Source organism: Neopsephotus bourkii, unplaced genomic scaffold (genome assembly GCF_033783945.1).
Source record: "Neopsephotus bourkii isolate Nb327-2 ecotype Australia unplaced genomic scaffold, CSIRO-AGI_Nbou_v1 NB_1768, whole genome shotgun sequence".
NCBI classification, from domain to species: Eukaryota; Metazoa; Chordata; class Aves; order Psittaciformes; family Psittacidae; genus Neopsephotus; species Neopsephotus bourkii.
In genome coordinates this window covers 1,726,907-1,754,484 of record NW_026902242.1, presented here as the reverse complement: position 1 = coordinate 1,754,484, position 27,578 = coordinate 1,726,907, and the positions used below count along the sequence as shown (strand labels likewise).

The 27,578-nt window shown below is 48.0% G+C and overlaps 1 protein-coding gene and 3 long non-coding RNA genes across 5 annotated transcripts in view; all 4 read right to left on the bottom strand.

The window, feature by feature from the left end:
• Positions 1-193: 193 nt before the first annotated feature.
• Positions 194-4,752, bottom strand: LOC133226025 (uncharacterized). Its single transcript, XR_009729361.1, has 3 exons — positions 3,909-4,752; positions 2,617-2,663; positions 194-304 (listed from the first exon to the last, which is right to left on the bottom strand). It is a non-coding gene; the product is annotated as an uncharacterized LOC133226025 (long non-coding RNA).
• A 957-nt stretch (positions 4,753-5,709) lies between these two features.
• LOC133225911 (uncharacterized) lies at positions 5,710-8,812 on the bottom strand. Its single transcript, XR_009729312.1, has 3 exons — positions 8,218-8,812; positions 7,485-8,170; positions 5,710-6,577 (listed from the first exon to the last, which is right to left on the bottom strand). It is a non-coding gene; the product is annotated as an uncharacterized LOC133225911 (long non-coding RNA).
• Positions 8,813-8,850: 38 nt separating this feature from the next.
• On the bottom strand, positions 8,851-19,440 carry LOC133226027 (uncharacterized). Of its 2 annotated transcripts, XR_009729363.1 has the most exons (4): positions 19,212-19,440; positions 13,985-14,223; positions 11,706-11,902; positions 8,851-10,419 (listed from the first exon to the last, which is right to left on the bottom strand). XR_009729363.1 is itself a non-coding variant. In XM_061379144.1 (3 exons), the coding sequence occupies exons 1-3, from the start codon at positions 19,283-19,285 to the stop codon at positions 11,535-11,537; spliced, it is 681 nt and encodes a 226-aa protein (XP_061235128.1). In that variant the 5' UTR covers positions 19,286-19,440; the 3' UTR covers positions 10,446-11,534. The 2 variants fall into 2 exon arrangements, 1 of the variants encoding a protein (XP_061235128.1); XM_061379144.1 differs by lacking the exon at positions 8,851-10,419 and having other exon boundaries at positions 10,446-11,902.
• A 4,103-nt stretch (positions 19,441-23,543) lies between these two features.
• The window catches only part of LOC133225915 (uncharacterized), a 56,157-nt gene continuing 52,122 nt past the window's right edge, over positions 23,544-27,578 (bottom strand). Inside the window, exon 3 of the long non-coding RNA XR_009729317.1 lies at positions 23,544-27,064. This is a non-coding gene — a long non-coding RNA (uncharacterized LOC133225915). The remainder of the gene's footprint in view (positions 27,065-27,578) is intronic.

Here is a 27,578-nt window from a genome sequence, read left to right as displayed (position 1 = left end):
GGCCCCATGTTCCCAGCAAGGGGGAGCCCCACAAGCACTGTGCTGGGGATTTCAGTCCCTGGCACCAGCCTGCACTGTCCATGGATTCAAATCATGCATCAGCCTTTAACCAACGTCAGTCAATCCTGGCCGGGATTTGTCCATCAGGAAACAGCATCCCCTCCCTTCCCATCCCCTCCCTCTGCATGACTCACAGCGGTGCTGAGCAGGGCATGATCCACCCTGGGAAACCCCTTCACCAGCTGCAGCATCCCCTGGGACTCTCAGCTGGGACCCCACAGATGCATTGACTGCACTGATGGACCTGCCAAGGAGAGGAACCTGTGCTCATGGGGCTGCCTTACCTGCTGCAGGCAGCGGGAAGCTCCCGACGCTGAGGCCACCACAACCTATGGTCCTGTGGCTGCCGTCACAAGCCTCCTGGGTCATTTGTGATGCACTGCGTTGGGACATGCTGGGCTGGCTCCCCTCTGGCCCAAATCTACAGCTTTGATTCAAAAGCTTATCAGTGCAATGTATTTATAAACCCTGTGCATGGGGCTGCTGCTGCCTTCACCCAGAGCAACTCTTGGTTCTCCTCTCAGCTATGCTTGTACAAACACTTGGGTACCTTATTAACTGTAAGAGATTCAAACCAAAGAGCAGGTATCAGCCCCTGAGTTCAGCAGGAAGCTGCTTCTGATAACCCCTGTATTATGTATGTTCTAATCAGCCTGTTTCCCAGCTCAAGCACCTCCTACAGCCTAACCCAGTGTAACAACAGGAGTAAGTACAACCCTTTATCTCCATGGAACACATGTTTTTAATCCTTATTTCTCAAGTATCCTGAAGTGCATGTGCTCTCCTGCGGCTTTGGAATTAACTGAGGGCTGGACAAAGCACATCCACCACAATTCAGATCCAGAAACAAACAACTGTATGAGGCCAGACACTGCAGGAGCAAATCCTCAGATGATGGATACCTTTGGACCAGGATGGTGATGCAGGCAGACAAGCAGGCACATAATATATACAGAGCCACAAGCTTTTGAGAGCAAGAAAATGAGTGCTGGGCAACATAATGTATGTTAGGGGCCTGCATCATGCAAAGAACACCAATCCCACTGCAGAAAACAGCACTATAACCACAAGAGAGCAGCCATTCCCCCCTCATTTCAAAGAGTGAGCCTGAGAAAAGCCCCTCAGGTAAATATATCCACTGCCAACAACAAGTAAGTGTAAATACATGCAGGGATTAAAGGTAAGTCTTTATATATAATAGTTTCAGAAACCACTGTTCTCTTGTTCTTGTCCTCTCTATGCTCCATTCATTGCCTTTTCCTCTCACTTTCTTTTTAGTGCCTAATGCAATGGGGCTCCATCACTGCCCTTATCAACACAGCAACCAGGAAGCCTTTTCTTTGGTAAGAATAGAGGAATATTAAGCATTTTACCATTGCTGTTTTAGTACATCATATTCCCTTTTTCACTACATTCCTTAAGAAAAAGCCAACATCAAGCAGTGGGGGTGGGTAGGAGACAGCATCTGTTCCCAGCCTTCCATCTGGCCATGGTGGCTGGTAGAACATTCTGCTCTCATCCTCACTGTGGGGAAAAAGGCATTGAAGAAGCTGGCCCGACCCCAAATGTAACTTTGGAACCAACTGAAGAGACTCCTGTAAATGAAATTTAGGGGAGAAGCTGCCTCTTGAGTCAGTCCTGGCAGAGAGAAATCCATCTCCGAAAGGGGCTTTTTCCCCTGTGTTTTCCTTCTGGCATCCTGCTAATATGACAGCAATTAAAGGCCCTGAGAACTGGATGGAAACAATTTGGGAAGGTCTCTATTAGGTTTGCTCTCATTAGCACTCCAGGCTGGTTTTCCATCAGCTAATTGACAGCTGCCTTCCACATGCAGTGTCCAAACAGAAAAGCCCCGAGGCATTATACCCAGGTAACACGAACTGGGGCTGTCTCATTGGACATGTGAAGGAGCACAAGGGACACAGTCACATGAGCCCACCATGGCCAAGCTGATGTCAAGCAGCTCTGATGCTGGGGATGGCAAAGCGGTTAAGATGGGATGTGCACGAGGAACTGGGACATGCCAGGTCTTCCTGCCACCTGCACTTGGAGCATCATTTGCATCCACAGAGAAGAAGGGATGCCCTCAGCAGCAAGCAAAGCTGCAGGCATTTGCTGCCTGCCTGGGGCTGTCAGGGCAAGTCTTACTGTGCTGACAAGGGTTGTGACCACTCTCTGGACTTGCTCTGCCTTGGGGAAACTGCAAGAGCCCTCCAAAGCTAAAGGATTCCACCTACAAAGCAGTCCCAGGAGTTTGGGTTCCAGTCCTTTGGGTTCCTCTAACCTGGAAGCAATGATGCTTCACAACTGCCCCTAAAAACACAGCATTTGCCAAAAAAAGCCCACCCAGCAGTAAGGCAGAAAGCTCCCTGAGGCAGACCCAGCTTTTCTTGGTCACCTGGGAAAATCAGGGCAATTCTTGTGCTGAAAGTCAATCAAGTCAGTTAGAATCCTAGCTTTAGCAAGACAGCAGTGGAAGGAGGTCCATATAATGAATCACTGCCACCACTGCACAGGGAGACAAAGGAAACAAAGGAGAGACCCTTTCTGGCGTACCCTTTACCTGCTGGTGCACTGCCTACGGGTGTCACAGATGTTCTTTCCTGTTATGAGAAAAACATAGGATTACCCTAAACACAGCCAAGAGATGAACTGCCATGAATTCCTGTGGGGCATGCTCACTCTGCACTAAAACACATGGAGGTGGCTGAGCCAGCAGAGCTGGACCTGAAAGCGAGACAGAGGTGTCTCGTGGATGCCCAGACTCTGGGAAGCCACTCAGTGAGCAAGTGGGTGGTAACACGAGATGTTTGCTCTGTGGGTTTATGCAGCAACAGCACTGGAAATCACTGGGGAGCCAGGATATGGAAAACGACTGCATGCCAAGGGGGCATTCCACTCATTTGTTGTTTAAACGGATCATTCAGGAACTGTTGGTTTTCCTCTCGCAGCTCTGCCCTGGCACCCAACCCAGATTTCCTGCCTACAGAGAGCACTGATTGCAGAAGAGGCTTATAGGAAGGGCTGAAGATGTTCCCACATTTCAGCTCTGAGTGTCCACTCTGGGACATAAGAAGCTGTACCTGGACTGCTTTCTTGGGGCAAGGTTAGGTCCAGGTATTGGGCATACTCCACCAGGATGCCCTGGCATTTGGCTGACATCCCCTCAGCTGGAAACTTGGCTCTGGCTTCTTTTTCTAGCTGAACTGCAAAGGTCAACAGGGAGGAAAGGGAGGGAAAAGACATCAGTTGGGCACAGGGGTAAACCAGTCCAGCTCTGGTGATGCCCTAGGAGATGGGCATCTACAGATATGTTCCCACTTCGCCCATTTGGAGTGATGGTAGATTGGTTTTTGGGGGCTGAGCCTGAAAACTAACTTCATTTGAAAACAAACTTCTTTTGGCCTGTCAGCACCAACAACCACAACCTTTGGCAGTGGGTGGGAAGAGCCCATCAGTCCACGCACGGACCTGGCTGTGATTTACAGGGAGCCCGCTGAGTGCAGATCTCACGTCATTTCAAGTAGGAATAGCTGTGACTGTTGCTGCACGCTGTAAATCTGTCTGTGTGTCACATAATGAACAGCATCGTCTCCTGCAGGCAGCATGATTTACAGGCATGGAAATAGCTGCAGTAAGGTCACGGCTGGGGAATTGGGGGAGAGGCAGTGCAGGGGCAGGAGCACAGCCTGCACCACATGGGTGGGTGGGATGCTGCCCGTGTGCTGCCCTGCACTGTGCTCAGACACCCAGGATTGAGGGCTCTGTCCCACAGCACAGCAAGCACTGGGCTTGTAAGACATGTATATGGCCTCCATCATCCCAACATGCTATTTTATGGTACTTACCAGGAGAGACTGTTGCATTAAAGAAATCATTCCCTGAGCAGAAGGGAACAATGAAGGTTTCTCCAAACCAAGGGCAGGGAGTTATCTGGAACACAAATAACCACTGAGCCTGCCGATGCCTCTGTTTCTATTAAAGAGAAATATGTCAGAGATCAAATTCTGCAGTAACTTAGCTAATAGTTGGCTGCATTACTGAGATCTCTACATAGGCTCACCCTGAAATAACTGAGCTTCAGAGCTCGCCAGGAGTTCCCCACTGCAATGGGTCTTTCAGGCAGGCAAATGCAAATGCAACTTCTGCAAACTTGGACTTTTCTGCAGGAAACCATATTGGAGAATCCATCTTCCCCTGGCAATAAACAACATCCACTCCCCAGCTCACCCCCACTCCCATCCCAAACCAAGTAATACTGAATCTCAGCTCAGTTTCCTTGGGATGAAAGCTCCAGGTCATCTGGATGTACTGGTGTAACTTCCCACATGGACACTTTAATCCTGGTATACAGATAATATGCAGATAATCTCAGTTTGAAGGAGTTTAAAATAAAACTCTATTCCTGTCCTGGAATGAGCATTGCTCTCTGGGACTTCACTCGTATGACTGGTCTGGTTTAGCTACCAGCAGAACAGAGAGGTCTACTTTTGGTAAGGAAAGTGTGTTACACTGATGTACAGCCCAGGGAGCATCCCTGGGTGCCCAGCACTAATATAAAGTAAGATGCCTATTCTAATTACTGCTTGTTTCCCTGTCCTGGTCTGTGAAACCAAGCTCAGGTCAGCTCCTGACCTATCAGGTTTAATTCTCTAAACCACACAAAATGTGCTCTCCCTTCTAGTCTATATCCCTAATATACCCCTAATATCCCTAATCCAAAAGACAGAAGTCCTGTATGCTCTCTGGACTGCTCCATTAACAGCGTTTGCTGAAGAAGCAATCAGAGACCACAACAGCTTTTTCCACCCATGTCAAAAGAAACCTCATTAACAACTACCCACACCACAGGTTACCTGCCCAGTACTAACTAGCAGTAAGCAGTCTATACACCAAACAGCCACAGAGCACACCCAGGAGTCCCACCACCCTAAGCATATGTTGTAAGGTCCATAAATACCTCTGCCAGTGGACACGCACCCTCATCTGGTCCAGCATCAGCCCAGGGTAGCAACCTGCCCAGCATCACCTTGGTAAAGCAAAAGGGAGAAAATCCAGCCCAGCCCAGCCCTGCCTTCATGCATAGCACATGAATGAGGCTCATCCACCTCTTCTCTTGCTGCTGTGACAGGGTTTGCTGAGCCAGACCTAAGAGCCCTGCTCATGCCAAGGGTTCTACAGGACAGGCATCACTGGTCTCCAGGGGTTTGTGTTGGCAAGCTTATGCTCAAGCACACATCTGTCTTCTTGGTGCTTCGGACACTGCGTCTGCTCCACGAAATAAGGTCCTTTCATGGTCACCAAGAGGCTGGTCAGCTGGAGAGATGAAGCAAGGATGTCCCTGGTTGTGGGTCAGAGAGCTCAGGGGCCACAGTCACACCAGTGTCACTGACCCACTGGACTGGATGCATCCATTGTCACTGTGAAGTGTGCACAGGGGAAGGACAATATTTCTTCCTTTAATAAATAGCAATCCAAGAGCCATGAGGTTGTCCTGGTGCTCTGAAAAGCCAGAATTCCCCTTTGGCTCTCTATCCAGCTTCCATCATTTCCCTCAATGTCTGTCCTGCCATATAGCTCTCTTATGGCACTGGCCACACTTAGTTCTGCAGAAAGGCTGTGATCAATCTGCTGTGATCAATCTGCAATCACCTACAATGTGCCCAAACACACAGACACAACAGGCATCGAACAGTTACAGGCTGGTCCTGTTTGCCACCCTGGCTGCTGTTCCAATGCCACACACCCAAAGCAATAACAAAAACCCTCCAGAGTTGTCCCCTCCCATCTTCCCAATGTTCAGGGGTGCTCACCAACATGCTGCAAACCTGCATCTTCCAGCTGACAGAAATCAGACCCGAATCTCCTGCTGGTGATAGACCGGAAAAGCATGATGCTGACGTTGTCTTCAGCATCACCCTCAGGCTCTGGGGACTGGGTCTGTGAAGGCTACCGAGTGCACCAGACTGCTCAGGAAAGGCTGTTTTAAGGGATTACTTCCTCAGGCTTTTTGTAACTCTCAAACCATGAATCTCTGCAGAACATGCCATGGCATTTGCAACAGCACATGATAACTGAAGATGTCACTAGCACAGTTAGCATTACCCATGCTGTCAGCATGCAAATGCATCTTGTAGCTTGGGCTCATGTATTTGCAGAAATCATCTATTACTGAATCACTGCAGCTGCATGGTTGTGCAGCCTTCATCTCAAACTGGGAAACGTATAGGAGGGGAGCTGGAAGGTAACCCCCACTTCTCTGCCTTTTCAGACTTCCCTACAGAAGCAGCACAATTTCCCCAGACGAACATTTCTGACCAGGAGAGTTCCCCATAGAAATTTCCATTAGAAAATACCCAGCTTGATGGTGCGCATGAAGGGAAAAGCTGTTGTGTAAGAGGATGATGCATTTTATCTGGTTCAAGTAGGTCAACGGGCAGCAGGAGAAGGCCTGGGCTCTGGCTGCGGCTCTGCTGCTGGGTGACCTTGGAGAACCACTGCCACGCTGTGTTCCCATCTGTGAGATGGGGATAAGAAAGTGTCACACACAAACTCGACGGGTTATTAATAGGGGCCTCTGGCTCAGATTTCGAAACAGCCCAAGGGGTTGAGAAGCCCATTTGTTCCTAACAGTTCAAAGCAGGCAAGAGACTCAGATTTCCTTGACACTTCTGAGCATTAAAGTTAGGAAAAAGCACTCTCAAGAGCATTTGTCTTGAGGGAAGCAAGCATCTGAGTATGCGACTTTCCTTTTTCCTAATGCAAATAAAGCAAATCACCAATGAAGCTGAAATGTTTGGTTTGGTTTGACTTTTACACTGAAAACCACCAGATACAAATCTGAACATCAGCTACTCTGAATGCCAGAGTTGTGGTCGAAAAACAGCTGATGCAGTGGTCAAAAGGAAACATTCTGACTACATGGGATGGGGCTGTTTCCACAATTTCCTGTTGAAGCCATAGGTGAAATTGATACATTTCTCCCCAAATGTTTGGATTTCGTTCAATGGCTAGATCCAATAGTAGCAGCTGTGTAGGTTTGGTTTAAACGTCTAACAGATATAAAGGAGTTTCTGTAGGGACTGCTGACTTCCTAGGTTGACTGGTAAAACCCTGGTGACGAAGAGGGCTGTGAAAGGTGGCAGATTTCGTGTGGGATCAGGTCTGGAGCACAGCAGAAGCCTGGGACAGGGAGTGGGGGGACACCACTGGACAGCATCACATGTAGGGGCTGTGCTCTGGGATGGGATACTCTAACACAGGTTCGTAATTCAGCACTTCTCATTCAGGCCAGCTACAACCCAGAGGGAGCAGAGGGCATTTAACATGCATTTAAGTGATGTGGAAAGGAGGAGTACAGCCTGGGAAAGGGAATGAAAGCAAAGCAAAAGGAACATCAACGTTCCTTGGCATTTTATATGAACCCTGAGAATATTCAGTCCCATGCAGGAGCAGGGGAACGGGCTGCATAATCTTCCTTTCCAGCTCTGTTTGAATGGCAACATGGACACATCTTGCTTTCATTCTGAATTTTACACAATCTGACATGGCTCTTGACTTCATTAAAAAGACATTTGGAAACAAACAAACGAAAAACTCAACTAAAATCTTTGTCAGCTGATTTTTGTCTCCTGGAAAGTTTTCATCTTGAATGAAGGGAGTTTACCACAGGAGAAAAGAAAATCACTCCCTTGGAAAGCATTCAACCACTTCTTGCTTGCTGCCTCAGCTCTGTGTTTACTGCAACCGCAGATGCAGCAGCAACACAGGGCTGAGATGCCAGGATTACAGTTCCAAGTCATTGCTGTGCTGACCCCTTATCTCACCCATAGTCCCGGATCTCTGCTGCCTCAGCCATGAGGACAGCGCAGTAACACATCACCCACATTGTCATGAGTGTGCTCAGCAGATGTAACTGCTGTTTCCTAACTGAAACCCCACGCCTAAGTGGGATTCGAGGTAAACATTTCCTTCCAGCCAGAACAGGCTGCGGTGACAACTGGTTCTCATCAGAGATCATTCTTCTTCTGCAGGTGACAGGGCTGATGCATTGGAGACCCTAAAAAAGAGGAGACCGTGAGCTCCATCTGCTAGTGTTAGAGAAACCAAACTGGGATGGATTACTTTCACTTACTGGGATGGATTAATTTCATTTACTGGGATGGATTACTTTCACTTACTGGGATGGATTACTTTCACTTGGATGCAACATAATTAAAAGGAATTTGTGAGACACTCGCACACAGAGAAATTCCTAACAGCATAAAAGGGAGGAAGGGATGGCTCATAAGAGTGATTCCCTCTGGGGTTTTTTGGCAACCCAAAAACATAAGGTTGTAGAAGGACTCCACGCTGAGGGGAGGACAATAAGAAGGAGGTGTTATGGAAAATGACCCTTCCCTGAGCAAAGAGATCTGATATTCCTGCCATCCCTCTGCATCCTTCATCTGCTCCTTAAATCTGTTTCCAATGAGCAGATGCAGCCTTAACCTTGAGTCCAAAAGACGTCACACTCACCTGCTGTGGTTATGCAGAGCTCACGCCTTGCTGCCTGCACTGCACTGCTGGGCACCACTCCACGGACCTCTGCTCACCATGGCTCAGCCAAGATGCACCCATCCAGCAGCCCACGCTCCAGGCAAGGGATGCTTTGCACCTGATTCTGAACCAAAACCAGTAAGTTTTATCCCCACCCCCCCAAAAGGTGGGTTGATCACAAGTTCCCAGCTCTCAGAAACACCTCCAGACTTAAAAGGACAATTACAGGGACAAACTTACAAGGAACACTGTTATATTTCATAGGATCTGTCTCAGGACCAAAACTTACAAATTATATTTTCCTGCCCCACGTCAATGTAAAGTGAGTTTAAAGATGCTGAGGTTTCTCCTATGAGGAGGCAGCTGACCTCAGGTAGAGGTTAGTTCTGAACATGCAAAACGGGGAACTAGTCTTAGGCTTCATTTGACTAAACTCAGGTTTTTAGGTGTCCAATGCAATGTAGCTTTTGATCCTACAATCCAGTATCACTGTGAAACGTAACTGAGGATCAGAAGAAAAAGCCAGGAGGAGGGAGCTATCCTGTCCCTGCAAAGCTACACAACATTAAGTGATATCCAGTCATAGAAGTGAATGGAAATCTTCATAATCCAGTTCCGTTCTTTCTTATTCCTGAGCTGGTTCTGCCCAAAGCAATGACCTGAACAGAGGGAGAAATCGTCCCTCCTTCCCTCCTCCTCCATTTGTTCCAGCACTGTGTTTGGTTTTCTTTTTATTGCATCTGAGGACTTGGAAATGATCTTTATCAGGTGCCTTTGGGATGTTCTTGTCTGCTATTGAGCTCCAGGGAAAGGAGGAAAAAACCCTTGGACTGAACAGGAAGTCACTGTTTGGAGGCACTGACACAGCTATTCAAAATGGGAGTTATGTGACATATGGGTGGGATTCGCCTGGAAAAAAAAAGGGGATACAGGGGGAGCAGGGGCTGTGTGAGGAAAAAGGGCTTGAACAAGCCATGCATTGCTCTAGGACTGCGTTTCTCCCAGGACTGGCCTAAGCCTGCTGCAACGGGCGATAGCCCAGCTATCAGCATCACTGGTGCATGGTCAAGCCAAGGCTGAATGCTTCACTTGTCACTTTGCTGGGTTGGGCTTCCATCCACTTCCTACTCAGCCTGGGCTGCTTATTGTTTTCCTGCAGCCCGTGGGGATCTCTTGTGCATGTGCAACATCCCTCGTTCCACAGCTGAGCAGTGGGAACGACAGCAATGAAAGCTCCCAACCACTAACCCCAACAGCGCAGCACTGCCCAGCAGCCAAGAAGGGGAGGTGCCATGTCCCCTCTAGGGGACCCCACATGTCAGGAGCCCTGTGGCTCCCCATCTGAGAGGATCTGGGCAGTGCGAAGCAGCTTAAACTCTTATTTACTCACCGTGCTTCAGAGCTTCGTTCTGGTTTGAGTTCACCTGCAAACGGATGGTTTGGCTGCAATCCTCTTTGAGGTCAGTTTCCATCTATAGCAAGAAACCCCATGGTTCAGTCTGTGTTTGCTTTGACTCATTGCATCAATTCCAGTTTCTGCATAGGCAGGAAACCACAGTGAAGAAGAGCTGAACAAAGACGTCTGGGTATTCCCCACCATGACTGCATCACAAACATAACCCTTCCTGCCTGAGGTGCTTTGACAGTGAACACCCCTAATCCTACCTGCATTATGTGAGACAGAGGCTTAGATCGAACAGAAGTCAGGTTTACACATGTGCTTAAGTGTGCAAGGACTCTGCATCCAGGTCCTGTCACTCCTTGTAGTTTATCCGCTGACAAAGGTTAAATAGATGGAAAACAAATCATTAGCCATTGAATCTAGCACAAAACAATGAAATCACCCAGAAATTAGAGCAGGAAAGAACATGGACAGGAACAGCAACGTTAACCGTGGTCAGCTTGGCTAAAGCACCTAGATGTAACGAATTAGTTTTTCCCTTGTAAAAAGCAAACCATGTTCTGAATTTGCTTTTACTTGAAATGGGTAGGAATTGTTTCTGGGTTTAAAACCATGAGATAGTTTCACTATGACTAACCTTTAAAAAACCCCATGGAAAATACTGTTCAAATAAACCAAAAGGCTACAGCGAACCTTCAGAAATGAACCTGTCAGAAATGGGCTCTTTGGCTCCAAGAACTCATGGAAATGAGGAAATTTGGAGTTTGGAACGAAAGTTGAATTATTAGCTCAAGGTAAGTGGTTAATGAGTGCTAAATACACACGTCAGTGAAAGATACACAAACTGAAGTGGCACTTCTAGGAGACTTCACAGGGCAGGAACAGCCGTACATGAAATCTGTCAAGCTGCCCTTTGGGACAGATTTGCAACTTAAAGAGCAGCAAACTGGAGTCGTGGTCCCACTGCTTTTGCTATTGCTGCACCCCTTCCATCCCCCTGCACCCACAGCTGCCAAGCAAGCCCTGCCCTACACTCACCCCAGGCTGAGACCCACTCTGGATGGGTTCTTGCTCCTCTTCTGTGCTTAACGAAGAGTGAGGGATAGGTCGGAAGCACACACTGAGCTCTAGTTGAATATCCCAGCTGCTGCCACACCAGCTCCTTTGAACTGTGATTTATTTGTGGAGGAGGACGGGGGATGCCTCGGTCACAGTGTTTAAAGCAGAGCTGCCAACCAGCCTTTCATTTCGGCTCGCTTTGCCCATTAGACTAAACAGGTTAGGGCTTGGCTGAAAGACATTGCCATGCCAGGTGATTTATCATCGCCTGTGAAGCCCAGGGAATACAGGTCCCCCAGCACAAGCACGGCTCCTATTTGGAGCCCCGTGCAGGGTAAGGGGTAGAAGGACCTCAGGCGTTGTTTATTTTGGATGTCATGTAATGGTAATAAAGAAGGCCAAGCAGCAGCACGTGTTAGCACTGAGTCAGCTTTGGACGCCAGGAAAACAGATGATCTCAGAGCTGGAGGGGACCTCATGGGGTGGCTCTGCTGGTCTGCCCCAGGCAGGACGTCACGGCAGCCTCCAGCACCCTGCCCATCCAAGCCACGACCTCCAGGGACACGAACCCCACAGTAACAGAATCAGAACACAGACTGGAGGGTGCTGGATCCCAGGACTCTGACTTCTGCTGTTGTTGTCTTACCTGTTTCCTGCATCTGATTTCCAAAGTCGTCTGATGGACGCAGTAAAAACCGCTTTGCCTGTGAACAACTCCCCAGCAAGGCAGGATTCTCTCACAGTTCAGGGAAGGGATTTTCAGTCTTCCAGCCCTGAAGATGTTCAGTTTGAGGATTAGAGGCTGTGTCACCAACCCCTTTGGGACAGAAAGGGGAATGGGACCTAAAATGTTATAAAAAGACAAAAACAAGACAACACATTTATAGGCAGAGAATGATGACAGTGACTTTTTCCCAGCAGGAAGCATTTTGATAGGAAGTGCCTGGCTACTTCCATTTCCAGTGCAGGTTCATGCTGCAATGTGGTATCCCTGAGATTTCAAGATTAGGGCTAGCAAAGCACAGGTAATTAACTGTAGTAACAGAGCTGGGAATCAGACCCATCCAAAAGGGGGGGTTCCAGCTCAGTTTTGGAACTGGTTTTGAGCTTGCGCAAAGCTTTCAAAATGAAGAAAAATACTAAAATATAAATTATTAAATATATTTTCTTATTTAAAAACACACTTTAAGCCATCAAACACCAGGATGCACACACAGTGTGATGAGCTTTGCCAGATCATCACTAAAACATTATCTTGCTGGAAGGGAAAGTTGCCAAAGAAATGCTTCCTCCCCATAGCACAGAGTTGTCACTCCTGGGAAATGGCATTGAAAAGCCTTCCCAGGAAGGGAACCTTCGAGGTTCAGGAAGCAGAAGGTGCAAACAAGGATGCTACCACCTGCACTGGGGCAAGACTTTTTGCACTAGAAGTCCCAGCACTAGTAGTATGGATGTGGGGAGCAAGGAGTCAAAGCACAGTGATTTGACTTGCTCCTGCTTTATTCAAAGGGCAGGCATGTCTGGAGCAGCCTAGGAAGTGTCCTTTTCTTTTTCCTGAATGATGTGTCTGAGGAGTAGTGTTACTCACCACAAGTAACTTAACACAGGCAGGGACTCAGTGGGAAGAGGAGAAGAGCGCATCTGGCTGGGGGAACCTCAAAACACCCATCCCTCCACCCACAGACCCCATGTGGGATATCACACACAATTCATTATGTTCACACCAAGGGAGTGGAAAGGGACCTGCCATCACATTGTCATTGCAGTGGGGATCCATCCCTCACTGTCTATTCCATGATACATTGTCCACGACTATGGGGCTGGGATACCCCAGGCTGTGCAAGATGGGCACATCCTGTGTGGGGCAAAGCTGCGGGCACACAGAGCCTGGGTGGTGGAGGGCAATGCTGCAGCAGTGTTGGGGAGCCTGGCAGCATTCCCTTCCTATGGTGTGGTTCAACATGTTCTCTTTTTTCCCCCCTATTAAGTAGGATCTTGATATGATTTTAGATCTTGACATGATTTTAGATCTCCTCCAAGGGCAAGAGTCTTTAGCAGAGAAACCAGATGTGCCTGGAGTTAAACACATGAGCTGAGAGCTTGAACTTTTAATGCATGGAAAGGTTTCTATCAATTAAATTAGTCTGCATTTCCCTGCTCTCCCCTCCAGGCTGAGGACCCCCAGTGTCAGGCTCTGTGTAAACCATGACTGTAACCTCTTCAGAGTGGGGCAGGCAGCTGTCCTGATAGCAAAGGCAAGTAAATGGGGAGAGAAGGGTCCCCCCTCTCTGTCTGGGGACCACACTGTCCTGCAGGGACCACTGCAGCAGAGAGAGACAGAGAGGCAGGGGTGCATCTACCCGCCTGGCCAGTAAAAGCAACTATAACATGGTCGCGCACTCACCCTGGCTTACACTCGCTAGGAGAAGGAACAAGAGTTTGCACCATGTACATCACTGGCTTTTTGGTTGCTAAAGTAGGGGCTCCCCACATTGCCTGAATTTCAGCATCATGGCTGTGCTGCCATCATTTTGCTGCATTAAATAAGGCTCAAAGCCTGCCATGATGCCTGGGCTGCAATGCCAGCCCTGAGCCCAGCTCTGCCAAGGTCCACTGTGGTAGCTCCAATTTATCGCTTAATTCCTCATTTGTTTGCTTCATGCCTCCCACCCTGGAAGCGTGTGTGGACCAGCCCTGCGCTCAGCAGCACAACCAACCGGCTTCCTCACACCTCTCGAGGCTCACATCATACTCAGCCTTGTCACATCCTGCACTGGGTTATCTCCTCTGGAAGCCCACATCCAAAATGCACCCAAGCCTGCATGCCCACTAGAGGACAATGTCCTTTATTTTAGTGTACAATGTTCACTAAAGGACAATCACAGCTCAGCACTGAATCACTGACGGTGACCAGCTTCTCCTTACCTTGCAGATGATGTGGCTGCAGCAAGCAGAGCACTGCATGCACAGAAACCAGTGGAAGCAAGGGAAGAAAGCACACAGATCTCTCATCACTGGGAAGGCTGAATTTCTTCCTTAGCCTTAACTTGGCCCCTGAGCCGTTTTGGTGGAGGCTGCCATCACAAACAATGTGCTCTGTTTTCCTGACCAGGGTCTGAGTGAGAGCTGAAATCCCCTTCATTCGCGGGCTGGGTTTTCTCCTCCTGTTTTCAGGGAAGAAAAAGTCAAAAGGAGCCCAAGGGCAGACCACAACAAACCGAGCCTCCTCTTCCAAACCCTCCAAAAGGACATTTTCATCCTCATCATGATATAGGAACAATATTTATCTCAGCTGCAGCCAATCTACAGCATCTGTGGCATGGTGCATGTGTGTGTGTCACACATGTGGATGCCTGGGACGATGGAGACGAGTTCAAACACAGCCCTGTAACATGAGGCTAGCAGGAACTGCTGGCCATCACCCAAGATAAATGGCCAGGACTGTCCATACACAGAGCGAAGGCAGTGGTCAGCCGCTCAGCTAGCTACACTCACACCATGCTTGCCAAAGCAAATGGGCTGCTTTGACCCTGGCTGATATTCCCAACACAGTCTTCTTCAGGCAAGCCACAGAGAACCCTGAGTTTGCCTGAAATACAAATAAGATCTGTTAGATGGGAAAGCCCCGAGCAAGGATGCTCGTGCTGAGCCCAGGGCAGCTGTAGGCTGCTTTGTACCCCCTCCTTCCTGAAGATAATCTCATTGTCTGTAGCAGATTTGAAAAGAAGTAAATCCTTGAGATGAGAAAAGACACGCACCTCTACAAAGACATCTCTTCCAGGAAATGAGAGTTCTCCTTGGGCTGGGGGTTACATATCAGAGGCTATCGATACAAGTCAACACTGCTCTCATCAGAAAGTTTTATGCTGGGAAATGCTGTTCTGTGGAGGTACCTTGCATTGTGTCAGCACAGCTGGATTTTATCAGCATTTTTGGAGTATTTTGATTTTATTGGAGTATTTTGTCTTTTCCATTTCAGTTTTGCATAAGCTTAAATAATTTAAATTAACATAAAAATGTCATTCAGCCAATTTTTATCACTGTTTTTTCTCATTGAAAAAAATCTCACTTTGTGGCAAATTTCAGTCTGGTTTGACACGGAAGAGAAACAAATTTCCTTTCAAATTCCTTTCCAAATTATGCAAATGTTCATAGAAGACAACATCTGGTTTCCACATGTATCTGATTGTTACTGTGATGAAGCCTTTAGCATGGTGTCTCTTCCCATCACAGAACATTAACTCAAATTGGCTTGGATGGGAATAGTCCGTGAAGGCGAAGAGCTAGATGGGAGAAAAGCAAGAAGGCAACCAAGAGAGTGCACTGCTGGCAGAGCTGGTGGATTCCATTTGGAGGTCACTGTTAGGTTTGATATTCTTTTACATCTTTATTAATGACATGAAATGCAACTCGATCTGTCAGTGAAACAAGAAAAATAAACAACACAACCAACTGGCGAAGCTGAGAGCAAAATAGTTTCTCCATGAGGTTACTGGTTAGACAACACCTGAAATAGCACAGCCCTTTCTGGGCACCCAACGCTATGATTTCAAGGGAGTTCATAGAAAAGCAATAGAGATGGTGGAGATGGAGGTGTTGAACTTGGCTCAAGGAAAGGTTGGGCACAGCAACAAGCTATGAGTGCTTAAAGAAAACAAACACCGAGGCAGAAGGGCTGACCTTACTGAGGATGATGTCAAGCAGAGCTAGAATTTCACACTGAGGAAGAGGAGGATTTAGTGGTGGAGAAGGCAAGATGCAGGAGCCATTGGATGAAAACAGAGGAGGCCGACTGCAGTTTCAATACCAAGGGAAAACAAGGCAAGACATTCCAGTTTTGTTTAAAGGCAGCAAGACCCAGAGCACCAACCGACTGGTGCGGAAAGAGCCAACTGCAGCTTTGTAACCCTCTAATTAAAACAAGGTTAAATAAAACCAGTGTTACATATTCAGCTCTGACGAGAGAGGGAGACTGGATGCTAACAAAAGCAACGCTACACCCCCTGCAGCCAAACTCCCAAGTGTAGCAAGAGACGGCATCTCCCCAGCTAAAGAACAGATGGTTTTATATGGGAAGTGTAAATAAGATGTTACCATCTGGTTAATAAAAGTTGCATTGAAGCTAGATTTGACTACACATCCTCAGATGTGAGCATTTAAGGTTTTCAGCCAGAATGCCCACGGAGAAGGAATTCCCATTGACATCCAAAGTGTTGAACAGAACCACAAAATGTCCTGACAGTCCTAAAGACTACAAACCTATATTAAATCTCATTGCTGTCTGTGCAGAAATGTAACTGCACAAATATAACTGGCTCTACTAGCAGAATGTATAGTGCACTGATCAATAGCTGATGAGATGTAGAGGCTATTGGAGAAGCTGGCCTCTGCAATGTACAGCAGATGTAAAAAATAAGGCTTAAAGCAAGCTATTTTCAGAAAATGGTAACTCTGCTGGAAAAGTCTGCTTTGGACATGGAATCTATTCATGCATTTCAGCTGAAACTGTCAATCACTTGTTTGTTATAGAGGGAAAGACATTCCTGAGGAACTGGAAACGCTTTCTGGTTTGGTTTGTTTTTCAAAAGGCCCTTTTCTTCTTCAACTGTCGTGGTATTAAAATAATGATCCTTCCTTCACAAGGACTGACCCTGACATCGAAAGAGAATGTTTATTCCAGGTTGCACATAAAGTTTTAAATTACTTAAAGAAAAGGGTTTTGTCTTTCGCCTTTGCTTGCAAAGAAACCAAGGAATTTCCAGTTTGGCTTGGACACCAACCCAGGTAGCCCACTGCATCCATCCCTCCAGTGAATGGTAACTCCAGCTCTGCCAAAAACCTCCTACAGCTTTCCCATCAAGAGGGGGTTTTACTCATGATTAAGATTAGAATAAATGAACAAGATGAATGATAGGAAACCAATTAGATCAACGAACATGGGCATAACCCAACACCCTCTCCAATCAGAGGAGAGTCTAAGTGATTGCAGGGGGTTAGGGTAAGTTTTGGGCAGCCAAATAGGAATGAGAAAACACAGCCCCGAACCCCCATCCCCACCACACCAGCACACTTGCTCTTGGAGCCTGCTGCCAATTTTTATCTTTATAAAGGGGCTGAGTTAGCAGCAGAACTGCCAGGACTCAGAAGAAGGTGAGATAGCATCGCTCAAAGTCTCTGCATGCAGGCAAAGAGGAAACACACTTCAGCAACAATATTAAGAACCTGCCAATTTCACATGAGATAAATAACTAGAGTTACCCTGCTCTATGTGTGTTCTGGAAATAGCACTACATACACCAGAACAGCCTGTTACAAAACTCTTCCCATCTTACTCAAGCTTTGGGTAACCGGGGCTTCATCTTCCCAACCACCATGAGTGGCAAAGCTATGGCACAACAGCTTCTCTTCTCTGTGTTCCTCAGGGACCCTCACTGAAAATGAAGCAACAATAATTTGGCTGTCCTGGTGGAGAAAGCAAGAGGAAGGCAAGAGGTTCCTCCTGACACAGGAGGTTTCTAGCAGGGTGTGATTCAAACCCAGACCTTCCACAAGGCCACTGTGATCTGTTTGTTTCCTTGAAGGTGTAAGCTTTACCGCTGTGAGACTGCGTTACCAGGACAGGACAAAAATCAGATGCTACCAAAGACTCCAGCAGAAAGGCACAAGGAGCCAACGCTGCATCCTTGTAAAAATATCCTCCAGTGTGCTTTCATTTTTAAACAAACAATTCTAAAGCTAACAATAGCACACTGCCATCATCCTACTGCCTTAAGCTATGAGCTCTTCATGTGCACAAGAGGCACCAGCAAGGGTTTCAGGCCTCATGGTCAAAAGTTAGGATCCACGGTCAAAAGCTAGTCAAAGGCTGGACCCTGTTTCTCTAGGCAAATCTTGGAGAGGCTTGAAACCATGGCACTGCAGTGCTCGAGCTGACATTTTCATTCTCTCCTTTCAATAAAAATCTCCATTTAGACATCAGAACCTCAAACAGAGGATGTCTAAATACTCCATCAATGCCATCATCCCAGCGGGGTGCACAGGTTGTTGAGAACAGCAGAAAAGAACCCAACAACAGTGGTTGCCTTGAAGCATGGCTGGTGCCCAGTGTACGTCAAACATCAGGACGCTCATTTCTGGCTGGAGCTCAAAGAACCACTGCAATGTCACTGGCTCTCCTTGGGCCAGGTGAAACAGTCCTGGGGAATTGCTGCTTTTGATCCAAGAGCTGATTCTGATCAAGAAATTCACAAGGGGAAAAATAACCCCACCAAAAACCTTGCTCTCACAGCCCGTGTGGGACTGCTTTGCTGGTGGAGCAGGCAAAAGCCTTCCTCAGGACCAAGCTGCTCTTCGAGCTGTTGTACATTTACAGCAATTTTTTTAATCATTTGGTTTAAATTTTACAGTTATTACATTTTTGTTAAAAGAAAGCTGGAATGATTCTTGATACGAACCACACTCGCTTTGTGCTTTCTCAAGCACCAGAAATACCCCATTGCAGGCACCCTCTGAAATGTTTGCCTTTTCCCTACACGCTCTTTAAGGGTATGTCAAGTTTCCTCGTTACAAAGAGGTGATTTCTTATCAGCTGCCTGGTGTGGTGCAATGTTTGCATTACATGGCAAGATGGATGTTACATGTTATTGGAGTCCTCAGAACTGTGAGAGTGGAGAGGAAGGACTAGGGACAAGGGCTGGCATTATCACAGGCTTGCCTTGGTCACGGCCAAGGACTTACACACACACAGACCTTCCCTATTCTTCCCTAAAAGAGAGGTGTTTCTTTTCTTCAGTAACTCAGCCATGCAGGACTCATGGCTGCACAGGGCACCCATTTAGGCTGCACTGGGTACCCATTTGGGCTGCACAGGGCACCCATTCAGGCTGCACTGGGTACCCATTTAGGCTGCACTAGGCACCCATTCAAGCTGCCCTTTCCTGAGTAACACAAAGAAACCAGCTGTTCTAAAGAGGAGAATTGCATCCTTCTCTCTTATTTTCCTCCTTATTTTGCTTTTCATCCCCATATGTCTTCCCAAAACACTTCCCCAATCAGTGCCCCTTTTCCCCCAAAGCTAGCTTGCTTGTGATGGGGGAACCTGGTTGGCTGCACTGAGGGTGCCACTTTGGACTGGTTCAACCTCTCTGCTTACCTTGTCACCAAGCTCCATCCTCTAGAGGCGTGTTTCTGCAGGGAGGTGGTGATGGAGGATGTAACCTGAAGCATTTCCTGGTTTCTCTCCTATTCCTCCAGCAAATTACCTCCAAACACCGTTGGGCAGAGCATGGGTAGAAAGTCCTCAGGAAGCAACTCAGACAACTCTGGAGCACGTGTGAAGGGAAAGCCTGGAGTTGTAAGTAGAAACGGACATAGAAAACATAAGTGAAAACAGCAGAAACAGGAGGGGAGAGGAAGGAGCCCTCCACTCCTGACACTGGAAAAGACCATAAACATCTGTGCCCAGAATGGAGGACATGGACAACCAGCTTCAGAAGGGAAGGGAGCATTTCCCAGTAAAGAGGGACAAAAGGAGACCTACTCTTTCAGCCTGCTGGCCAGGCATGGCATCCCTCCTTCCCTTATGTGCTTCTGGAGAGTGATGACAGTCTTTGGTAAAATGGGTTGGGCTTTAAATAAACTACTGTGGGACTATGGGGCTTTCTACTAAATATACGGGACTAACACCTTGGGTGCAGACAAGCTGGGGTGGAAATGGTGAATCTGAAAATTAGGAGGGGCAATAAGAGGGAGGGTGAGGATCATTAACTCCTACGAAAGAAATGGGAGCTCTGCTCCATTACCAACAGTTGGTGCTTGCTAGCTCCTCTCCCTGCTCTGCTTTGGGCCTGGTGTTGCTGTGCACAGAAAGAGGGACTTCTGCTGAGTCTCCCATATGGGTGTCCCATATTGTACAGGGCCCTGCCTAAAGATCCATGCAGGAGCACTGCTGGGTTGGGGTGAGCAGCGCACTGGGTGCCTGGGTGCCCAGCTGGGCAGGGCTGGGAGAGGCTGGTCACTGAAGCACCCACTGTCACCCAGCATCGCACAGCCATGGGGGTGCGGTGGCAAATGCTGTGGTTAATATGGACAATGGCTGAACTTGTACCTGGAAACATGCTGTGGTGTCAGGATCCTCAGTAGCAACACGAGGTCCGCATGGTGACCGTGCACCACCTCCATTTCCTGGGGGAGTTCAAGCCAGACCTGAGGTGTTAACACAGTCTCTGCTGTATAAATAATTATAAAATGCTTCAAATACCCCTTTAAAAAAAATAGGAAAAGTAAAATGAAACAACCCCAAAGCCCAGAACCGCTTATTGCATCTCCAGCAAAATATTATCTTAACCTTGCCTATCTTCAGCCCTGGGCTTTCACTAGCAGAACAAACATCTCTCCTCTCTGTACCCTGCCTGTTCTCCTCCTGCTTGCTTGGTGGTTACTGAAGTTAGACAGGACTGCAGGAGTGTCAAGATTTGGGGGCAAAAGAAGGTGGAGGTGAGAAAAGAAGCTTTTCCACTTTGTAGTCCTACCATGAGCATTTCACCCACAGGGGTCAATGTGAGACAGGCGAAGTTCATAGATGATTTATGACATGCAGCATATTTGATTTGCAAGGCTTGGGACCTTGGGCAGGACTCAAGGACAGCTCTGGGTGTCCTGGGCATGGGAGACCTCCAATTTCTGTCACTGTCTGTTACAAGCCAGCTCTGAAGGCAGCAAAGCAGCACCCAAAAGACTCAAGCTCAATGATGAAGGTACCGTGTCCAACTGGAGAGTGGTGCAGGGAGGAGAGACCTTTTGGGAGGCTTTCAGGATGTGGAAATAACATTACCTGTGTGATGCCCAAGGGTGGACAAAGCTTCCCTTCAGGACTGGGGAAGGATCTCTTCCCTTTTCCTCCTGGGTGATTACGCATCCCTGGGCTGGACTCTAGTTCATCCATGGGCAGCAGGGCTTCATCCTGTGGCCAGTGAGATTTGACACCTAAAACTGAACCAGCCCATTTTATGACTTGGGATAATGTAACTCATTTTACATCTGCCCTGGTTTGTTCCTTAAATGGCCTGGCTAGCAAATCCCAAGCTGGAGCTGTCAGTCTGCCCCTGGCCATCTCTGTAACTACACAAATGGGGATGGACTCATTCTGAAGTGTTCCTGGGCTAAGGGTGACCTACTTACATGGCTGCGGTGCGGTTCATTACAAATTCCTAATGATCTCATTGTTCCATTAAATGAAGGTTGCCACCTGTCCCCAAGACATTGGATCAAGCTGGGATTAACATATCTGCTGACCCATTTCCCCCTTTTGTAGGACACTGCCCCATGATCAATAGGGGTTCTTTTCAGACCACCCAAGGTTGAGCCTTAGCAGAGATGTGGTGCTGGGTCCCATTAGCAGAGGATGCTGAGAGGCGGGGCTCCTGCTGGTGGCAGGCACTGCCCCAAATCCTGACCCACTGATGATTTGGGCATCAGGTTCCACCTGCCCAGATCCCACCACAAAAAAAAAAGTCAAACCCTATGCACATCATTTAGTACGGGGGGGAAAGAGAGAATGTGATTGCCAAGGTTACATTTAGTGCAAATTAAATCCTTCTAAGCAAAACTTTGTAAGAGACTCTTTACAGAGCTGGAGGCTGCCTGCAGTTTTGTTCTGGGCAGTCATCCCTACTGCAGCATTATGGTGACAGAAAAGCCTGGTTAGCACCCAGCAGCCATTCTGGCTCATGGACCCTTTGCAGGGATGCTTGTTCAGCACGCTGTCCCAAGGCAGCCAGCCCAGCAGGGTGCAGGGGGTCCCCCTTGTCCTCCAAGGGACAGCCCCACAGCCAAGAGAGCTGGAGGTGGCAGGGTGGAAGCACAAGGAACAAAACAGATAAAGAAAGAGGGAGGAATAAATTCCCATGGACAGGCTCAGTGAGCACACTGCAGCCAAATGACCTCAAGTGCACTGCTTTCTTCCCTGGCTGGGGGAAGGCAGGAGTACAGCTGCATTCTTCATAAATAGGAACACCCTGGCTTGATGTTTTCTAAAGCTGTCTAGACAGCAGAGCAGGACCTTATTTCCAGTCACATAATCACTTCCCCATTTCTCTTTGCAGCAGAGGACATTTTCCAAGATTAGATAGAAGCTGGTGGAGCAACATGTTATTAACCTTGGGTGTGCCTCCCTGCTTTAGGCTCTCCCTGTCCAAGCTGGAGGTGCCGTTCTGTCTGATCACGTCTCCCCTTTATTCATGCCTTCCCCCTTGACAGAGAAGCTGCTTCTTCCACTAGCTTGCAAAAGATTGAATTACACACGGGTTGCAGACAATGGGGAGCAGAGGGTGCTGCGGGAAAATGACAGCTCCCCTTGGCAGAAGGTGAATATTATAGAATCATAGAAACAACCAGGTTGGAAAAGACCTTTAAACGCATCCAGTCCAACTGTTAACCAGCAGTGCCAAAGCCACCACTAACCCATAGCACTGGGGGGCCTCATCTACACGGGGTGTGAACACTTGCAGGGACAGTGACTCCAGCACTGCCCTGGGCAGCCTGTTCCAACACCTGAACACCCTGTGGGGAAGGAATTGTTCCTAATATCCAGCCTAAACCTCCCCTAGCGCAGCTTACCTCTTATCCTATCCCTTGTTACTTAGAAGAGACCGACCCTACCTCACTCCATCCTCCTGTCAGGCAGTTGTAGGGAGCGATAAAGCCCCCGCTCAGCCTTCTCCAGAGGAAACAACCCCAGGCCCTCCGCCGTTCCCCATCACACTTGCACTGCGCCTCCGTTCAACGGGGAGGCAACGAAGGGCCAACACACTCCGCGTTTTGCCTTGCACCGGGGAAGTGACACTCCCCTCCCCTGCAGCATAGCAGGGCTCGCTGCGGGCGCACACAGACAGACAGACAGGACCGCGGTACTCACCGGGTGCGCGGAGCCCACAGAGTGCCGTGGATGAGATGCGGTTCCGCGCCCGTCCGCTTGTAGAGCCCGCATCCGCGCAGCGCCACCAGCGTTTCCCTCCGCCTGCCCCGCGCAGCTTCGCCGGTACCCACCTTGTGCTGCTCAACACGGCACTGATAAGCATTAAAGCCATTGAAACCAGCTTTGTGCTGCGCTCCACCAGGCCAGTGTGCATCTGGCTGCTGGGAGGAGGTGGTGAAAAGACATCTCTGCTGGGGTGCTCACTGCACAGACATACCCCTCTGGCACACCCTGCACTGTGCAGCCTGTGCCCCCCCAGGCTGATCACCCTGAGTGTGTATTGTGTGCTTTTCATCATTACCAGTCCGTTCTCTTTGTTAAGACTGGAGCCCATTCCCACAGGACAGAGAGGGCAAACAAATACCCACGTGCCATTTGGCTGCAGCACATGGCCTGACACAGCAGCAGTGGCCTCTCCCCACTGCATGGGGATAAGGACCCACTGTGCATGGAGATGTTGCACCAGGCACTTTTGCTGCAGAAGGTGCTCCTGCTGGGCCAAGAAAAGGACTTTGTGACCATGAATGGCATGATAGGGGTGCACAATCAGCATCCTGTACCCGACATGGCCCGTGTTTTACTGCAGTGATGTGCAGTGATCTGTGCTCAGGTTATCTGGGGAAAGCACAGTCCAGCTCAGCTTGTTACACTGAATTAAATCAGCAAAAGCTGAAGACAAATAGACCATCAGACATGAGATTATTTCAGTTTAGAGAGTCGGAACAGGAGGTTTGCCAGCCTGATGGAGCAGCACTAACTCAGTAAGATAGAAAGTGTTTGAGGGGGAGGTGTTTATAGCTGAAGCAAAGGGCACATTGCTTGCTTGGTGTTACAAAAGCGATGCTGACCCTCTCCCCGAGCACTGTGTATGTAGGGTTACCCATCAGGAGTAAAACATATGTGGAACGGGATGACTGCCCTCTTCCCCACCTCTACAGGATTGCCACGTCTCCCCGCGGCTGTTAAAGTGATTAGCCATGCACAGTGCAAGGTCAGACAGGGATCTCTTTTTTCTGCTTGCTAAGCATTTTGCTTTAAAGGATGCAAAACCTGAGTTTGGGAATTATTTCACCTTGAGAGTATCCGGTGTTTCACTGCTCCCTAAAGCAAGCAGTTAAAATCATCCAGGGGGGCTGCCTTTCCTTAAGCAAATTCTCTACTGCTCTGCAGAAAGTAAATACATGAGCTACCCAATATTAATGCTTTCCTTCACAATTTACATATCAAGTGCTTTAATGAATTGTTTTCAGTATCATTGTCCTTACCGTGAATAAACTTAAAAGTAATGGGTTTGTAATTAATTAAAGTTTAATTACAATAGTTTGTCATTTTATTATTTGCAGTTATTACCATAAAGGTAATAAAAATTGCAGGCTCTCACAAGTGAATACAAATCCCTAATCAGGAGCAATCAACTCACACCATAACCTTGAACAAGGGTGATGTTATTAATGCAGCAGCTCTGAAGCCTGAGCCGGTGCCTTGCAGGTGGCACCTGCAGCATCCTCAACCCTGGCTGGGGCCGCATGGTGCTTTGGGCAGTGATGCTGGGATCCTCTTGCTCCTGCCCTTGGGCAGCCCTGGCCATTCCTCCCCTTTGAATTTCTTTCTGCACAAGCTGGGCAGTCACCCACCGGCTAAAGAAGCTCCCATACCTGCCTCCTGGATGTTCCCCTTGCACACACTTGATTTCCTAAAGCAATTATCCACCATAAATCTGATTAGCTATAATTTATCCAGGTCCTTGGATGAGTTTTTCATTCCTATCAAGTTTAAAATTCTTCCTTAAATCCTAATTTCTGCATCATAATCTTCTAATATTGAATTTTCAAGGAAATTTTTCCAGTATTATGAAAGGTCATTCCTAAGCCACTCCAATATTTTGCACCTCTGACATGGTGACCACTGCAGCTCTGAAGCATGAAGGATAAAAGGAGAAGGGTTAAATTATATCTGCATTTGCTGCTGTGCTGTCCTAGTGACTATTTCCAGGACTTGCAATGCCCATGTTTACATGCAGTTAATTCTCCCTACTTGAGGGAATAAGATAATGTGTTTTCTCATCCCTGCATCTTAGTGGACTCCAATCATACTCATGCCTCCGTGGTGCATTGCCCTTGGCTTGGTCTGATACCTTAAAAACCCCATGTTTAGAGCAGTTTTCCACTGGCCAGCATCAAGACATCTTCAGAAGGCAGGAGAACTGCACCCAGAGCAGCAATTATGCTGGAATTAAGCAGAGGCTCTCCCACTGAATGACCTCATGGGACTACATTTGTGATGTGAGAGGGGGTCTTCAGATTGGCTTGTCCCATCCTGCTAAATTTATCCCTTCTCACCATCCCTTGCCAATCTCTTCCACAGTCTAAGCCCTGAAGAGGGTTTGTTCTTTGAAGTCCATTAACTGTTTGGGAAAGATTAATTCCACTTTTCGCTTCATTTTCTAGGGGAAGCGTATGCACATTTGCCTCCCTTAATCATTACTGAATGTACTGGCCAACTTCATTCAAAACCCAACAGGAGGAAGGTCTTGTTGCCCCTCTGCCTACAGTGAGAGGCAGGCAGCTGGGGAGAAGCAAGAGAAACCCATTCAACATCCCCAAATCAGTGGGTGACTTTGACCAGGCTCCAGAAATCCAGCACACGCATGGGCTCCAGACAGACCACATGCTTCTGAGCTGTCGTATTTCAAATGCAAAACATCTCTGCTGCTTCTGGTTGGGAGCTCAGCCACCACTTCATAAATCAACACCTTTACTATCACCTTTGCTCTGCCAGAACATGGTATGATGTGAAACAATACAGTCCTGGAGGCGTCAGCTTCCTTAGGTTATCTTAGCGGAAGGCAAACATCAGAGAGCCACTTTATCTGTGGAGACAGTTGTATTCTCAAGCTCCTTGCCTCCAACTGAAATTCCCTTGCACACACCTCAAGAGGTTTAAACAGTCTCTATTTTAAGCTGAGATACAACAGCGTTTTCAAAAAGCTTAAGGTCTCTTGTATCTTAGCACCTCCACCTTAGAGAGGTTTGCAGATACGCTGAGCTTCAGGCATGCAGTCTTTCAATTGCCTTAGCATGAGCTGAGGCTGAAACGTGCACATAGAACTGCAGGGTCAGGGGCTAAGGTTAGATGAAGGGTAGAAAACAACTCCATCACAGTTCTGGAGTATTTGCATTTCTTGAGAACATGCTTGCAAAATCACTTAGCAAATGAATGTTCATTGTTCTGCACAACTCCCACCCTGGTCAAAGAGGGGGAAAAAGCCCTATGGAGAGGTTGCCAGCTTTCCCTTTGTCCCCGCAAATAAGATTCAGGTGATCTCATCCCGCATTGACCAGCAGGGACCGAGCAAGGAAACAAAAAGGAAATTACTTCATCTGAAGTGCCACTGACTGATGGTAAGTGATAACAAAAGGCACAGTTTGACAGTAGAAATCCATGTGAGGAGCCCAGGAATGCCAGAACAAGCCGGGCATGGCTGGGGCTGTCAAAGGCATGGAACTGCAGACTGTTAAAGCAATTGAAGGGCCTTCAGTTGGGTTTGGGAGATAATTAGCGGCCCCCCAGCAAACATTTACATGAGAAAGGCTGCGGAGCGCTGCTCTGGGTGCGTTTCCAGCCGCGGGCTGGCGGAGCAGGAGGGATTCACACGCTGCAGCTGCTGCGGAGCAGGAACGGATAAAACTTGACAAATTAACACAGCGTGCACCAAGCAAAGAGAGAGACCTTTGAACTTCAGCTTTGCAGCTGCAAGGATGCTGAACCTGGGCAACATTGAGGCTGCTCTGGCTTTTAGACTTGTCCCCACCATTGCATCTGGTCTGAGGGAGGTGAAATGCAGCAGCAGTGCTGGCTGAGAGGGATGGATTTGAGTGTTCTCCTTACTCGGAGCCAGAAGCAGAATGAGCCTCAAAAACCTGAACACATCTCTTGGGATTCAGGAATTATGGAGATGATTGCAGAAACACCTCAACTCCAGTGCTTCTTCAGTTGTTTCAGGCATGTTTCCACAGAGCAAAGTAATTATGCTGCATAGAAACAAACGGGAAGGATTATGGTCAGCCAGCACATATGCAAGGACAAGGGATCACTTCGGGGAAAGTTCAGGCATTCACTGCTGAACTTGGTTTGACCTATTGACTGCATGGCCTGGGGACTCCCAGAGCAGCTGAGGCTGGAGAAGAGAATCCCTGTGGCTCTTTTCTCTCTTTGAGCCTTCCTACAAGTTCTCCACAACCTTTTAAAGTCCTCCTTGGTGAAAGTGGCTTCTTCTATCTTCTGCCTTGACCAGCAGCCCCACATCAGCTGTTCTTGAGGTTGGAAGGAAACGTCTTCCTCCCTCATTTTCCCAGGGCTTTCTGTGTCTGTAACATATTAGTTCATCCATTGCTCAAGCCATAACGTTGGCTCTTGTTGTGTAACAAGCAGGAACTGGGGTGGCAGATCTGCTGCTTTCTTCTCTCCAGATGTAGACTTTTATAAATGACCCTGTTAAAGCTGTGCCTCACAATGCCACAATCCAAAATCTTTGTGGGACGGATT

What these genes read in the sequence shown, in the direction of transcription:
- LOC133226027 (XM_061379144.1), bottom strand. Translation starts at nt 19,285, where the DNA reads ATGCTTCAGGTTACATCCTCCATCACCACCTCCCTGCAGAAACACGCC. An exon ending in GGATGGAGCTTGGTGACAAG is followed by an intron (nt 14,224 to 19,211) that starts GTAAGCAGAGAG and finishes CCCTGAAAACAG; the next exon opens with GAGGAGAAAACCCAGCCCGC. An exon ending in GCAGCCACATCATCTGCAAG is followed by an intron (nt 11,903 to 13,984) that starts GTAAGGAGAAGC and finishes ATAACATTTTAG; the next exon opens with GTCCCATTCCCCTTTCTGTC.